General features: G+C 42.6%; 1 protein-coding gene across 5 annotated transcripts in view; it reads right to left on the minus strand.

Annotated features, from left to right (window-relative positions):
* Nucleotides 1–1,939: 1,939 nt before the first annotated feature.
* The window catches only part of LOC134203312 (uncharacterized), a 73,163-nt gene continuing 61,245 nt past the window's right edge, over nt 1,940–13,857 (minus strand). For 3 of the 5 annotated variants that reach the window (XM_062678204.1, XM_062678189.1, XM_062678209.1), the window contains 2 exons: nt 3,568–3,777; nt 1,940–3,344 (listed from right to left, as the gene is read on the minus strand). In XM_062678204.1, coding sequence (XP_062534188.1) covers nt 2,149–3,344; nt 3,568–3,777 — 1,406 coding nt within the window. In that variant the 3' untranslated portion in view covers nt 1,940–2,148. The remainder of the gene's footprint in view (nt 3,345–3,567; nt 3,778–13,857) is intronic. The other 2 variants (XM_062678197.1, XM_062678212.1) reach the window with 1 other exon arrangement.

The raw sequence follows: 13,857 nt of genomic DNA on the forward strand, positions 1-13,857 counted from the left end.
ATTAGCCGCACTGGACTAGAAGCGCTTCTTAGTTTAGGAAAAGATGTAGGCAGAAGGCGAATCAGAAAATTAAAGTAAAATGATTACAATGTGAAAGATGTGTCATCTTGCTAAACAGTTTGTGTTTTATTTTGTTCTGTGGTCTTGAAGCAAGGATGATGTCATCTTTCCTTAGGATTTTACGCAACTTCTCGCTGAGACAGGGTATGTAGGGCGCTGAAACATATTTCACAGTTCACAGTCGTTCGATTGTAGCGAGTTTTAGTGCTTGTGGACTCTTTCTGATTTCATCCTCTGTATAAACCAATGAAGGATAATTATTTATTCTCAAGATATGTGTTGCTTGTTTCAGGCCGTCTTCACGTTTTTCAACACCTGTCAGTTTAATTGCACAGTCAATGAGAGCGTTTGCCGTGTTTTTCTTGTGTTGGAAGGGACTATGGAATGTATAGTCAAGGTACCTTCCAGGCTTCGGTAGCCAGGTAGTTGAAATGCCGTTTTCCTTTCTTTCCAACATCATGTCTAGAAATTTTATTTTTCCTTCGACTTCTACTTCAACAGTGAATTGAAGTCGATCATGGAAGCTGTTGAATGTGTCCACAATCTTTTGGATGTGTTCATACTTAGCAACACACATACAGTCATCGGTTGACCGACATTTCGCGGTAAAACATTCCGCGGTAAACCATTTCGTGGTCTGTATCATTTGGCGGTAATCTGTTTCGCGGTTTATACGATAATTCCTCATATGAAAATCATGGGCAGGGTTAAGTAAATCAAAATTGAAAAAGAGAGATGAAAAACTAAAATTAACATTCGTATGGAAATTTCTCATGAGCAGTTCACAACACACGCATTTCCGCCTACTATGCAGGACAACGTCTGCCGGGTCGACTAGTTATTGTAAATATGGTAATTAGATGTATGAACTTTGCCATCAAGATACACTACAAGGCAAAATGTATCTTCCTTAACTGTTTGCCGGTATTAGACGAAATATCATTTTTAAATGTTCGCATTTGCCCGGTATAAAGCAAGATGTGATGTTTTGTCTTCTTTAAATATTTGCATTTGCCCGGTATAAGGCAAAATCTGTTGTTTCGCCTTCTTTAAATTTTCGCATTTGCCCGGTATAAAGCAAAATGTTATGTTTTGCTTTCTTTAAATGTTTGCATTTGCCCGGTATAAGGCGAAGTGTGCTGTTTCGCCTTCTTTACATAGTCGCATTTGCAAATATGTTTTGCCACAAAATATTTTTTTTTGTTGGGATTTAAATTTATACAAGTCTGCTTTACACAATGATTAGGTGAATTTTAAAGCCAAAGAACACATTATTGAACTACTTGTAACATTAGTAAAATTAAACCTGCGAATTAGTATTGACCGCGAAATAGTACTAACCGCGGAATGGTATACCGCCAAATAATATAAACCGCGAAATGTTATACCGCGATATGATACTGAACGCGAAGTGGTAGACCACGAACTGGTACACCGCGAAATGGTTAACCGCGCGAAATGTCGTACAATCGCAGTCATCTACATTCCTTCAATACAGCCTCAAACTGATTTGCTCTTCCTCCAGTTTGTTCCTGCACTCCTGTTCCAGCTTTTCCATAACCACGTTAGCAATTACAGGGCAAAGTGAAGATCCCATGGGTACGCCAAACGTTTTTCCATAGAGTAGAGTGGGGCAAGAGTACGCACTTAGTTTTCAATCGAACATGGGGACCTTATGAAACAAGCTTCTGAATATCAAATCAATGTCGACGATTCGTATACTCTTCCTTTATGTTACCCAGTGAAAAAAATAATGGATATAATTAATGAATTAGTGAATCAGGTCACTCACTAACACAGGATGAGGAAATAGAAATGGCCAGCACAAATTTGTTTTACATAGAAATTTCTCACAAAAATAAGACTAATACACGAGCAATTATGATTTACTAGCATTCTTTTCATTTGTAGTAGGTATGTTTATTTATTAAATATTGTGTTTAATTAATGCATATCGAATGTCAATTATGCCTTACAGTTAATGCCATATTATTTCAATGTTATTCATCGTAAAACACATCTAATTAAGCAATACTCGATTCTTCCGAGTACCGTCTGAGATGAAGGGCCCCCTCAACAGGATGCCACCTATATCCAAGCAGCATCGAACTGAGCCGTGTCAAACTCGTCCTCCCGGCTACGCTTCGGCGATGGAGATCCATCTTCAGAAATACGAATGATTGGCACGATATCCACATCGGCAAACGGATCTCTGGTTCGGTTTCTAAAGTTTTCCTCGCGGTCTCGACGACCCCGACCGCGGTTCCTGTTGGCTTCCTGATTATTGTTGGCACCAGGATCGCCTCTGCCGCCCCTTCCACCGCGACGGCCACCACGGTTCCTAGCAACTGCCGCCGGATTTGGAACGTAATGTACATCACCGTTATCACTAAAGACAGTGCCCTGGCGACGCCGGGTAGAGTTTTCAAAGTCACGATGACGCGAAGTTTCGACCGAATCGATCAACTGTCTATCCAGTTGCTCCAGCCGACGTTTGATCGCTTCCTGTTTTTGTACGATATAGTTATCAATCTCATCTTCCGGGATGTTCGGCGGAATTCCGGGCGAATCTCGGCCAAAGTCGTCGCGTTCGTCAGAGAAGCCACGATTAAACTGCGACTGGTGTCGCGGTGGGCTGAAACGATTGAAATGCTGCTGCTGCTGCATATGATGCTGTTGTTGGCCCCAATTACGCTCCAATGGGGGGTCATCCGTGTCCATCGGGTTACCACGGTTGAAGTTATTATCATTGTTTCCGAAATTAAAGTTATCGAACTGTTGCGCCATCATCATCTGTTCAAATTGGTTCATATTCATGTTCATGTTGGGTTCTTGATTACCAAAACGATCAAATGGACCGTTCGGATTGAAGCGGTCGTTGGGCATGAACTGATTCTGGTTGCGCTGACGTTGATTGAATTGATCCTGCCACACCGGGTCTTGTTGGTTGTTTTGCCATGGATTATTATCCGGAAAACGTTGTTGATCCATATGAAACTGTTGCTGTCCATCGCCGAATGATTGATTTGATCTTCGATTGCGATTCCCACCGGATCCTTGCTGTGGGTGCTGTTTGTTTTGCTGGTGTTGTTTTTGTGGTTGCTTCTTTGTTGGCCCACCCTTCGGTTGGTTCTTACCCTTCTGATTTTTCTTGTTCGGCGACTCATTCGATGGCACGACGACCACATCATCCTCATCGTCAATGACAATTGCAGGTTGATTCTTGCCTGCGTCGTTCTGTTTCCTATGATCATTCATTCCGAATCTGGTTGCCTGGAAGGTACCTGGAAAGATATAAAAAGTTCATATTTATATATTTTTTGAAACTGTAACTGTGTGTAAACAACAATTTGTTTCTCGCGCTTAAATTATAAGAGCGTAACTACACTTCATCAATTATTTTTTCGTTAATAACTCAATTGGATATAAAGTTCCAATCGCGATTGATGATTCAGTTGCAAGATACGCCCGTCTTAAGCGCGAGATTTGTATAATTCGTATTCATACATTCTCCTGATTCCTCATATCTTAATTTTTTTTCACGATAAACACGATTCATTTCTGATCTTGCTTCCAGAAATAATTGCTGGTTGATTTCGCTATGGACTCGTGTCGCTTTTCTCCTGGCATAATTTGTTGCTTCTCTCAACTGCTGGCATTCTTCGTCAAACCATGGTTTGTTTTCTCGCCATGGTTTCTCCTGACGTTGTAGACTTGCTGTTGGGGGGACAAGTGTGGAACAAAACGATATGCGGAATTTTAGTCTGTACTTTTGTCTGTACTATGGAATAACGCCATATGCCATACCGAATTTGATAACCAGGGGCAAACAAGACCAGCCTTTAGGCAAAAAGTACAAAAATAATCATAACAAAATCAGAACCATTTGGCATGAACATGAAAATAATTATAGAATGTTTACTACTCAGGTACATTAGAATTTTTGCAGGAGCCATTTACTCTTTCATCTTCTTCCGGGAACCTTGTTACGAAAAACTTTTAACTTTCTTAATACATAAAAAAAAGTTGCACATTTTCACCCAAGATTTCATCACGATGTCAAAAATTCAAATTTCAACCGATTATCAATTTCTTGGCACCAAATGAAAGCTGTAGGTTCCTAAAATAAGGCCCTGTGGTGATTTGGCCAGGAGAGAGAGCCACGTGCTCGTACCACCCCCAGTAATAAAACCACCCACCGAGGAGAAAAAGCAGTCTCCCGCTGGATGGGGGACGTATTTTTGCTTCAAAACTACATCACCCAATAGCGAAGACATAATTATATCCGGTGAATGCTTCATTTGGTTGTATTTCGCTTTAGTTTTCAAAAAAACTGCCTTTTGCAATATTTTTTCCCAAGAGGGGAAATCGACGATTTACTCTCACGCTCTCTTATAAATATATTAGACGTACACAACAGTCAAGCAGTTTGACGAACATTGACTCCGCCCCCAAGAAAACGCTTCGGTTGCTGCTTTGTTTGAACGTGTGTGAAGTTGTTCGAACAATCATTTGACAGTTGGCGCCTCATGTGTAATATTGTTGGTCGAATAAATTGATTGTTCGTAAAACTTGATGGATGTTTGAATAAACGAGAGGTGGAGTCAATGTTGGTCAAACTGCTTGACCGTGTATACGTTCCATAATATAGCGTAAACACACTCAAACACGTTGCACCAACATTGACTCCGCCCCAAGAAAATGCTTCGGTTGCTGCTTCATTTGAGTGTGTGGAGTTTTTCGAACAACCATTTGTCAGTTGGCTGCTCGGTTGGAGAACATCAAAGTGGTTTGATTTTGGTTTAACCTGTCGGGGGTGGAGTCAAAGTTCGCCGACCATGTTTGAGCGTTTGTAGTGAAGTCGCATAAACCCCCATATATTTTTTGATGGTTGATGCGTCGGTCGTTCGTGTGTGTTATGGAACGTACACACGGTCAAGCAGTTTGACCAACATTGACTCCACCTCTTGTTTATTCAAACATCCATCAATTTTAACCAACAGTGGCACGAACAATCAATTTATTTGACCAACAATATCACACACGAACGACCGAAGCGCCAACTTGAGCATCAACCATCAAAAAATATATGGGGGTTTGTGCAACTTCACTACAAATGCTCAAACATGTTCGGCGAACCTTGACTCCACCCCCGACAACTCAAACCAAAATCAAACCGTTTTAATTTTCTCCAACCAAGCCGCCAACTGTGGTTGTTCGAACAACTTCACACACGTTCAAACAAAACAGCAACCAAAGCGTTTTCTTGGGGGCGAAGTCAATGTTCGTCAAACTGCTTGACTGGTGTGTACGCTGCATTATTAGTGCTGTCCAATGAGCAGCTCGAAGTTATTCCCATACCTCTCATGTCCATTTGTTGACAACAAAGAACGAGCAGGACGGAAACAACTTCGAGCTACTTCAAGCTGCTCATTGGACAACACTATTGTTGGTCGAATAAATTGAATGTTCGTGCCGCGATTTGTAGAACAAAGTCGATGCTTGACTAAACGAGGGTTGGAGTCAATGTTGGTCAAACTGCTTGACCGTGTGTACGCCGCATAAACGGAACTATCAAATCTGTCTTTTTGCCTCTAATTCTATCATGAGCATCAAATCAACCTGTCATAAGACGAGTTTGAACAATCCCATTGAATTCCACCACTTAATTGTATCCTAACAGATACGTATTTCGACCTCAACAGTAAGGCCGTCTTCAGTGTCTTGTACTTGACTCGACGGCCAAGTACTCGTCGAGTCAAGTACAAGACACTGAAGACGGCCTTACTGTTGAGGTCGAAATACGTATCTGTCACGATACAATTAAGTGGTGGAATTCAATGGGATTGTTTAAACTCGTCTTATGACAGGTGAAAACATTCCACTAAAAAGCTCAAAATAATTTTCTTATCAAAACATCAAATCAAATTGACCCGTTTGTTTGAGAAACTGCATATGTAACATTTTTGGACAAAATGAGATTTTTATAAATTCTGAATCATCGTCCAAAAATACGTATTCTGGCAAAAATTACGAAAAAAAAAATTGGTTTAGGAATGTATGAAAATATTTTCGTTTGTTTGAGAAACTACATAGGGAGCGGAACCATTTGGACAGCACCCCCTATTCCCGTCCGCAACGTTAATAACTCGACCGCTTTACAACCAAATGGCTTGATTGTTTGTACATCACTAGATGTCGACAGAAACTAACCATGTACTAAAAAACAAGTAGAGTAGAGTGGGGCAAGAGTGCGCGTGGGGTAAGAGTACGTTTTCGATTTTTTGAAGTAATAAAAAAAGATAAACTAGCAGCACCGCATCAGTTTGACAGGTATTCTGGCCAACTATTATCATGTGTAATTGTAAACGATTTGAATAAACAACAAGGGAGATATGGAGTTAGATAACTTTTGGTCATTTTGCTAAAAAAATGTAGTTCCGCAACTAGTATTTCATTACCATATATACGTTCCATCAGGTGAACATTATACCATTTCGATAACCTATTATATAGTGTACTTTATGGTACAGAACACCAATCCGGTTGGTTTTCCAAGAAGTCAAAACCATCACTTGAATATTTTTTGGACTGTGGGGTAAAAGTACGCAGGAACCGGTGGGGCAAGAGTACGCATATGAATCTTCAAGTTATGATGTCAAACCCGTATCTCCGGCCGAAATAAGACTTCTTTCAAAGCGTAAAGATCCTCAACTAAGAAAAAGGGACAGAATTTGAAATTATCACAAGTTTTTATGATAAGTTAAAGTAATTTGGTGTTAGAAAGGACTTAGCGAACAAAGCACTGAAGCGAAATAATGAAATTGTATTAGGACTTGTTGCACACCTAAACATAGTACGAAAACACAATTTCATCTAAATGATAATTTAATTTAATCAAAAGAAACATTCATAAATTACGCAACGTTTAGCTGGGAGGGGTTGTGAGATGTGTGACGATCCATATAATTTTTAGAGGATTCATACAAATAGTGTAAGATAGGAGGGGAGGGGTGATGAAATAGCCAAATTTTACGTTACGTGATTGGTATACTTTCTTTAAGGAAAATGCCTTTGTATACGCCACGCAAAACCTGATACATATTTTTACCTCTGTAGTTTTTTTTATATATAAAAACAATAGTTTTTCGTATAAAAGTGCACATTTTTAGGACCCCCTCCCCCTTTAAGAGTTACGTAATCTTTAAACATTCCCTAATATATGCTCATTAAACATCAATTAAATGTTATTAATTCTTATTTGTGTTAATATATACTTAAAGCACATGATTGGATAAATGCGTACTCTTACCCCACCCGATGCGCACTTTTACCCCACCGGTGGGGTAAGAGTGCGTTTTTCACTTGTCTTGCAATAAGGGTTCTACTAAAACGAATCTCAATCAATTCAATATTTTTTCCACTGGGTAACATAAAGGAAGAGTATATGAATCATCGACACTGATTTGATATGCAGAAGCTGGCTTCATAAGGGCCACATGTTCGATTGAAAACTAAGTGCGTACTCTTGCCCCACTCTACTCTAATTCGGTTGTAATGGGCTCGAGTAATGAACGTTGCTGACTAAATGGTTCTCTACCCTATATCCATTTTACACAATTTCGAGATTCCGAGTTTCTTAAAAGAGTCTTCCGAGCTTCATGAAATGTGGTTTTCGAGACTCTTAAAGGGAGATTAGCGAGCCTCTTGAAATTAGGCTTGCGAGTTTCTTGAAAAGGAGGCTTTCGCGCGTCTTAAAAGGAAATTTTCGAGCTTCTTAAAAGGAGGCCTCATGGAAAGAGGCTCCCGAGCCTCTTGAAAGGAATTTTCAGACTCTATTGGGAAAAGGCTTCCGATCCTCTTGACAGGAGGCTACCGAAAGGAAGTTTCCGAATTTCTTTAAAAAGGCTTCCGAGCTTATTAAGGATGTTTTCGAGTCTTGTAAGGAAGATTTCCGAGCCTTATGAAATTGGGCTTGTAAGCTTCTTGAAAAGGAGGATTTCTCGCATCTTGAAAGGAAGATTTCGAGTTGCTTGAAAGGAGGCCTCATGAAAAGAGGCTTTCGAGTTTCTTGAAAAAAGGCTTCCGAGCCTCATAAAAGGAGACTTCCGAGCCTCTAGAAAGAAGGCTGCTCAGATCATCTTGAAAGGAGGCTTCCAAGCCTCATGAAACGAAGCTTTCGAGGCCTTTGAAAGGAGGCTTCCGAGTCTCTTGAAAAATGGCTCCCGAGCCTCTTGAATAATGGAAGATTCCGAGTTTCTTAAAAGAGCCTTCCGAGCATCATAAAAGGAGGTTTTCGAGCCTCTTAAAGGAGTCTTTCGAAAGGAGGTTTCCGAGGCTTACTAAGTCAGTTGAGAAAAGGCTTCCAATCCTCTTGACAGGAGGCTACCGAGCCTCTTGAAAGGAGGCTTCCGAGGCTTTTGAAAGGATGTTTCCGAGCCTCTGGGAAGGAAGCTTCCGAGTCTCTCAAGAGGAGGTTTCCGAGCCTCTTTATATTTATTTTTATCCATCAACAGGCTTGAAGTAGCCCCAGTGATGTTAGTAATAATATAAAACAAAAATAAAGATACAAATCAGGCCAGCAAATAAAAGTAAAACAAAATAAAAATAGAACAAAAATAACAATCAATAATCTACACTAATCTTCATAGTATCACGGACTCCTGTCAGAAAAGAATGACGAAAAGTTTCGACCAGACATCATGCACGCGTACAAAAAGGATGAGATTGAGCAACGACTGCTACGCGCACATAAAATTTAGCGCACGTGAGTCTCATGAAGCTTGTGTACCTCACATAAACATTGGTGAGTCGCATTGGGACATTTCAATGCGATTAGTTCATGCGCTGTTTGCCATGGCAAACCGTAAAACAGCTTGGGCGGGAAATTTTCATCCAATAAAAACGTCGCCTAAGTTACGCCAGAGCTTTTGTAGCTCATGGCACAGTGTCTCATCCATGTATGCACGAGAAATAAGAGACTCTTCCGAAGCGCGAAACGAAGGAATCGGCGCTGGACGGATTCTAATCTTTCAGAGCCATTGTTGTAGGCCGGGCTCTAAACTGCTGCATAATATTCCAGTGTAGAGCAAACGAGGGCACAATACGGAGACTTCAGGCAAAATACATCCGTAAAAATTTTCGCTGTTCTGAAAATAAATCCTAGCGTCTTTGAAGCTTTCTCAACGATATACGAGACATACTTCTTGAATGTCAATTTTACCTTTCCCGTCAAAAATTGCATCTCGTTTTATTATCTCAATCGATTCTTTAGCTTATTTAAGGCCAGCTTTCCTATAGAACCCTTATTTTTTAGACCTTTAACTTTTTCAAAAATCGAAAGCAAAAAGCCGAAAAAAGTGCTGCACGTGTGAACCGGGCCGATGTTCGTTCAAAATTGAACAAATGTCAGACCAATCTTGAAAAACAGCACTTTTTTTATTTTTGCTTTTAATTTTATTTGAAGGCGTACAAAAATAAGCGTTTTTAGAGAAGGTGAACTTGAATAAAATAAAGAATCGATTAGGCGAATAAAAAATTTTGACGGAAAGGTCAAGTTTCATTACCCAAAATAAGACCCTGTTGCGGATGCAACAAGGAAACAATTTCAAAAATTTCAATCTGGCTTTATTTGCGCGATTTAGCACCGCGATTAAATTTTTCTGTAAATACATTTTTTTTATTTAGTTTTACATTTAGGTTAGAATATAACAACTCACGTTTGTAGGTTTCCGTGGGTTTGTATGGATGTATCTACCAGCGACAACCGTTTATGCGAACAAGTCTTTAATTTTAAGTACACGTATTAGTTTTAGTTATCTTTTCGTACTAATTAGACCTAGTTACCATTAATATCACGCGGTATCACTGGCTGGATCCTTAGCATGTGGGACCAGCTTACTGACTCACTTGTTCATCCCTGTATATAGTATTTATTTTAGTTTTAAGTTCCAATTATTTGTGTTTTGCTAGCTTACCGTATCAACTTAGTTTTAAGTAGAATAATTTAACAATTTATAGGTACGAATAACAAATTACTAGTCAATTTTACAATGCTCTATACAATAGCCATTTGGTATACAAAACTTTTACTGTTGACAGCTCCCATCAAAACAAATCGCAGTCAACTTCAGGCCGTTGAGTGCAAATTGTCACTGTAGGTATGTCAATTAACCCTGCTTCGATGTAGGTGCTGTGTCACGCTTAGGGTGTGCGCAACAGTCCCCCCAGTAGTTGGGCCCTGGCCCAGCTCACTCCGGTTTGCGCCTACATCCAACACCGCAAGTTTAACTGCTGGCCTTTCGTAGATGCCTGTAGCTGTCTGTACGACCGCCGAACGTACTTGTCCATCTGACGAGTTCTTGACTGAGAGCACCCGTCCTCTCGGCCAACAGTTCCGAGCCAACTGAGGATCCACCACAACGACAATGTCGCCAACCACAATCGGCTTGACAGGATAGAACCACTTGGTGCGCCGGGTTATCGTGGGTAAATACTCTGTTACCCATCGCCGCCAAAACCAATTTGCCAAAGCTTCCGACGCCTTCCAGGATTGTTGAAGTGTCAGCGGACAATCAGTATACGGAACAAGAGGTTTGGACCCGTTCGAAGATCCTAACAGAAAGTGGTTGGGGGTCAACGCTGGTGACGACACGTCATCTACAGGTACGTGTGTCAGTGGGCGGCTATTGACGATATTCTCTGCCTGGATTAGGTAGCTTCTCAACACTTCTTCTGTAGGCACTCTCTGGGGTTTAACTGCAGCTAAAATCTTCTTTACCGATTGGATGAGACGTTCCCAGGAGCCACCCATGTGAGGTGACGCTGGAGGGTTGAAACGCCACGATGTTGCCGGAGTGGTGAATTCAGTCGTCAGCATATCCAGGTCTAGCCCCGCCAACGCAGCCTTCAGCTCCTTCTCTGCGCCAACAAAATTTGTCCCTCGATCGCTTCGAATTTCCACGGGAGTCCCACGACGTGCGAAGCAGTTCCTAAGAGCCATGATGCACGAACTGGTGCTCAGCGAAGCGGCAAGTTCGAGATGTATGGCCCGAGTTGTTAGGCATGTAACGATCAGTCCCCAGCGCTTCTCATGTCGGCGACCGATAAGGACGAGAAACGGGCCGAAGAAGTCCACACCCACGTATGAGAATGGACGTATAAAAGCTGCAACTCGCGCCTTCGGAAGAGGTCCCATCGCTGGTGGTTCTGGTCTCGCACTGGTGATCAAACACGACTGACATTCACGACGCACTTGGTCGCAAACTCTGCGCACTCGAGGAATATAGAACTGTTTACGAACTTCGTTCACACAGGTTTCGTGACATTGGTGATGGTAACGCTGATGAACATTAGAGACGATGAGACGTGTAGTTGGATGGTCTCGCGGGAGCACGATTGGGTATTTATCACTCTCGTCTACAAAGTCACATTCGCCAAGACGACTGTGAATTCGCATCACGCCACGATCGTCGATAAAAGGGTTCACTTTGTACAAGCGGTTCTTCTTCTTCAGACGGCGGCTATCTGTTATTACTGCTAACTCTTCGCCGTACGCATCTTCTTGGGCTCGCTGAAACTGAAACACCTCTGCTGTTGAAAGTTCCTCACTTGTGAGCGGACCGATTTCTGCTGGTTGCCTGTTTTTCTTTCGCTTTATGTTTTCGATGAAACGCTTGACGAATGCTGTCACACGCCGCAAGTGTTGCCAAGAAGAGTAGTTTTCCGGCAGAAGAATAGCTTGGGGTTTGTTTTCGATGTGATGCAGCAGATTAGCTCGAATCTCATTATAGGTCTCCTCACCCTGTAGGGACGACACTGGCCACTCACTTTTCGGCTTCCATAGGAACGGAGGTCCTACGAACCAACGACTTGTTGGTTTGAGGTCTGGTTTGAACTTCCACTTGGTTCCATCATCAGCGACGTTGTGCTTAGTGCCCAGCCATCTCCACTCGGTGATGTCGGTCGTCTCAAGTATTTCGCCAACACGAAAGGCCACAAACTGGGAATATCGGCGGTGATCGGACTGCAGCCAGCACATAACGTCCCGGGCATCCGTCCAAAAGTAGCGGTGAGCGATATTGATGGAGTGCCCTTCTACAATGCTACGAGCCAAACGCGCGCCAACAACTGCTGCTTGTAACTCCAAGCGAGGTATGGAAACGAACTTGATAGGTGCCACTCTCGTCTTGCTTCCAACAAGAGCACACTCGATGTTATCATCTATTTCGAAGCGGAAAAATGACACGGCAGCGAAGCCACTTTCGCTGGCATCCACGAAAGTATGGAGCTCCACTGTAGCTTCGTCAATCCTTGCATTGTGGAGAAAGTAACACCGTGGTATGCGGACGGATTCCAGCTCAGGCAGTATGCGCAACCAAGTCAACCATTTCTCCAGATGTTTCTGGCCGATGGTCTCATCCCATCCAGTTTGAGCCCGCCAGATCTCCTGAAGCAGTAACTTAAGGTACATCAGGTAGTGCGCAATGAGCCCTAAAGGATCATAAATCGCCATTAGCGTGCGTAATACATCCCTTTTAGTAGGGTGTTTGGCGCCAGACAGTAGATCTCTGTTGCGATCCGTACAGAGTTTGTAGCGGAAGACATCTGTCGTGGTACTCCACCACATACCAAGAACTTTTTCCATAGCGAGCTCTGCATTCATCTCCATGGACTTCTCGGACTTCGGATTTTCTCCGAGGGCCTTGAGTACAGCTGATGAATTCGATACCCAGTTCCTCATGTGGAATCCTCCCTTGCGGTGGATGTAGCAAACATCATTTGCTAGTTTGACTGCTTCTTCCACTGTGTCAACGCTAGTCAACATATCGTCGACATAATGACGACGACGGATAGTATCGACAGCAGTGGGATATCTGTTCTCGAATCGGGACGCATTCTTATTGAGGACGTGCAACGCTGTGCTGGGCGAGCAGGTAGCACCAAACGTGACTACTTGCATCACGTAGTCGCTTGGTTCCATCGTATCTTCGCTGGCACACCACAGGATCCGCTGACTATGTTCATCTTCAGGTCGCATCCGCATCTGATGGAACATCTCTGCGACATCACCTCCTAGGCCAATTCGTCGCTCTCTGAACTTGTACAGGACTGGTGGCAGAGCGTTTAGCTGATCTGGCCCTTTTAACAGTACGGAGTTGAGGGAGACATTTCCGAAAGTTGCAGCTGCATCGAAGACAATTCGAACTTTCCCCGGCTTGTTGGGGTTAAATACCGGGAAAATCGGTAAGTACCAGGTGCGACCTCCAGTTACTCGACACTCCTCTGGTGTCAGCTTACGGATATAGTCTTTGCTGACGTAGTCCGTCATTTTCGCTCTCAATGTTGCAGCTAACTGTGGTTCTCGTTCCATCCGCTTCGTCAAACAGTAGTGACGTCTCAACGCCATGGATCGATTGTTTGGCAGACGCACATCGTCAAACTTCCATAGTAGACCAACTTGATAGCGCCCATTCTGGAAAGTGGTGATATCGCGCAGTATTGATAGTGCTCTGTCGTCTTCCTTGGAAAGTAGATTGTTCTGCGGAGCTCTGATCCCCAAACTGTCGAGTGCGAAATAGTTCTTAACCGTTTCGTGTAGGGTTTCATCTGGTCCATGGGAATGTGAGCAGATATGGAAGCTAAGTGGAGCGGTACTGTCAGCTGATACACTCGCCGATGGGCAAGTGCCATAGACAGTCCAACCAAGACGAGTCTTAATCGCCACCGGTTCGTCTGGGTTCCCTTCACGGCTGTCCAAAGCGTGCATCACTCTTGCGTTGCTAACACCGATTATTA

The sequence above is a fragment of the Armigeres subalbatus genome, chromosome 1 (assembly GCF_024139115.2).
Source record: "Armigeres subalbatus isolate Guangzhou_Male chromosome 1, GZ_Asu_2, whole genome shotgun sequence".
NCBI lineage: Eukaryota > Metazoa > Arthropoda > Insecta > Diptera > Culicidae > Armigeres > Armigeres subalbatus.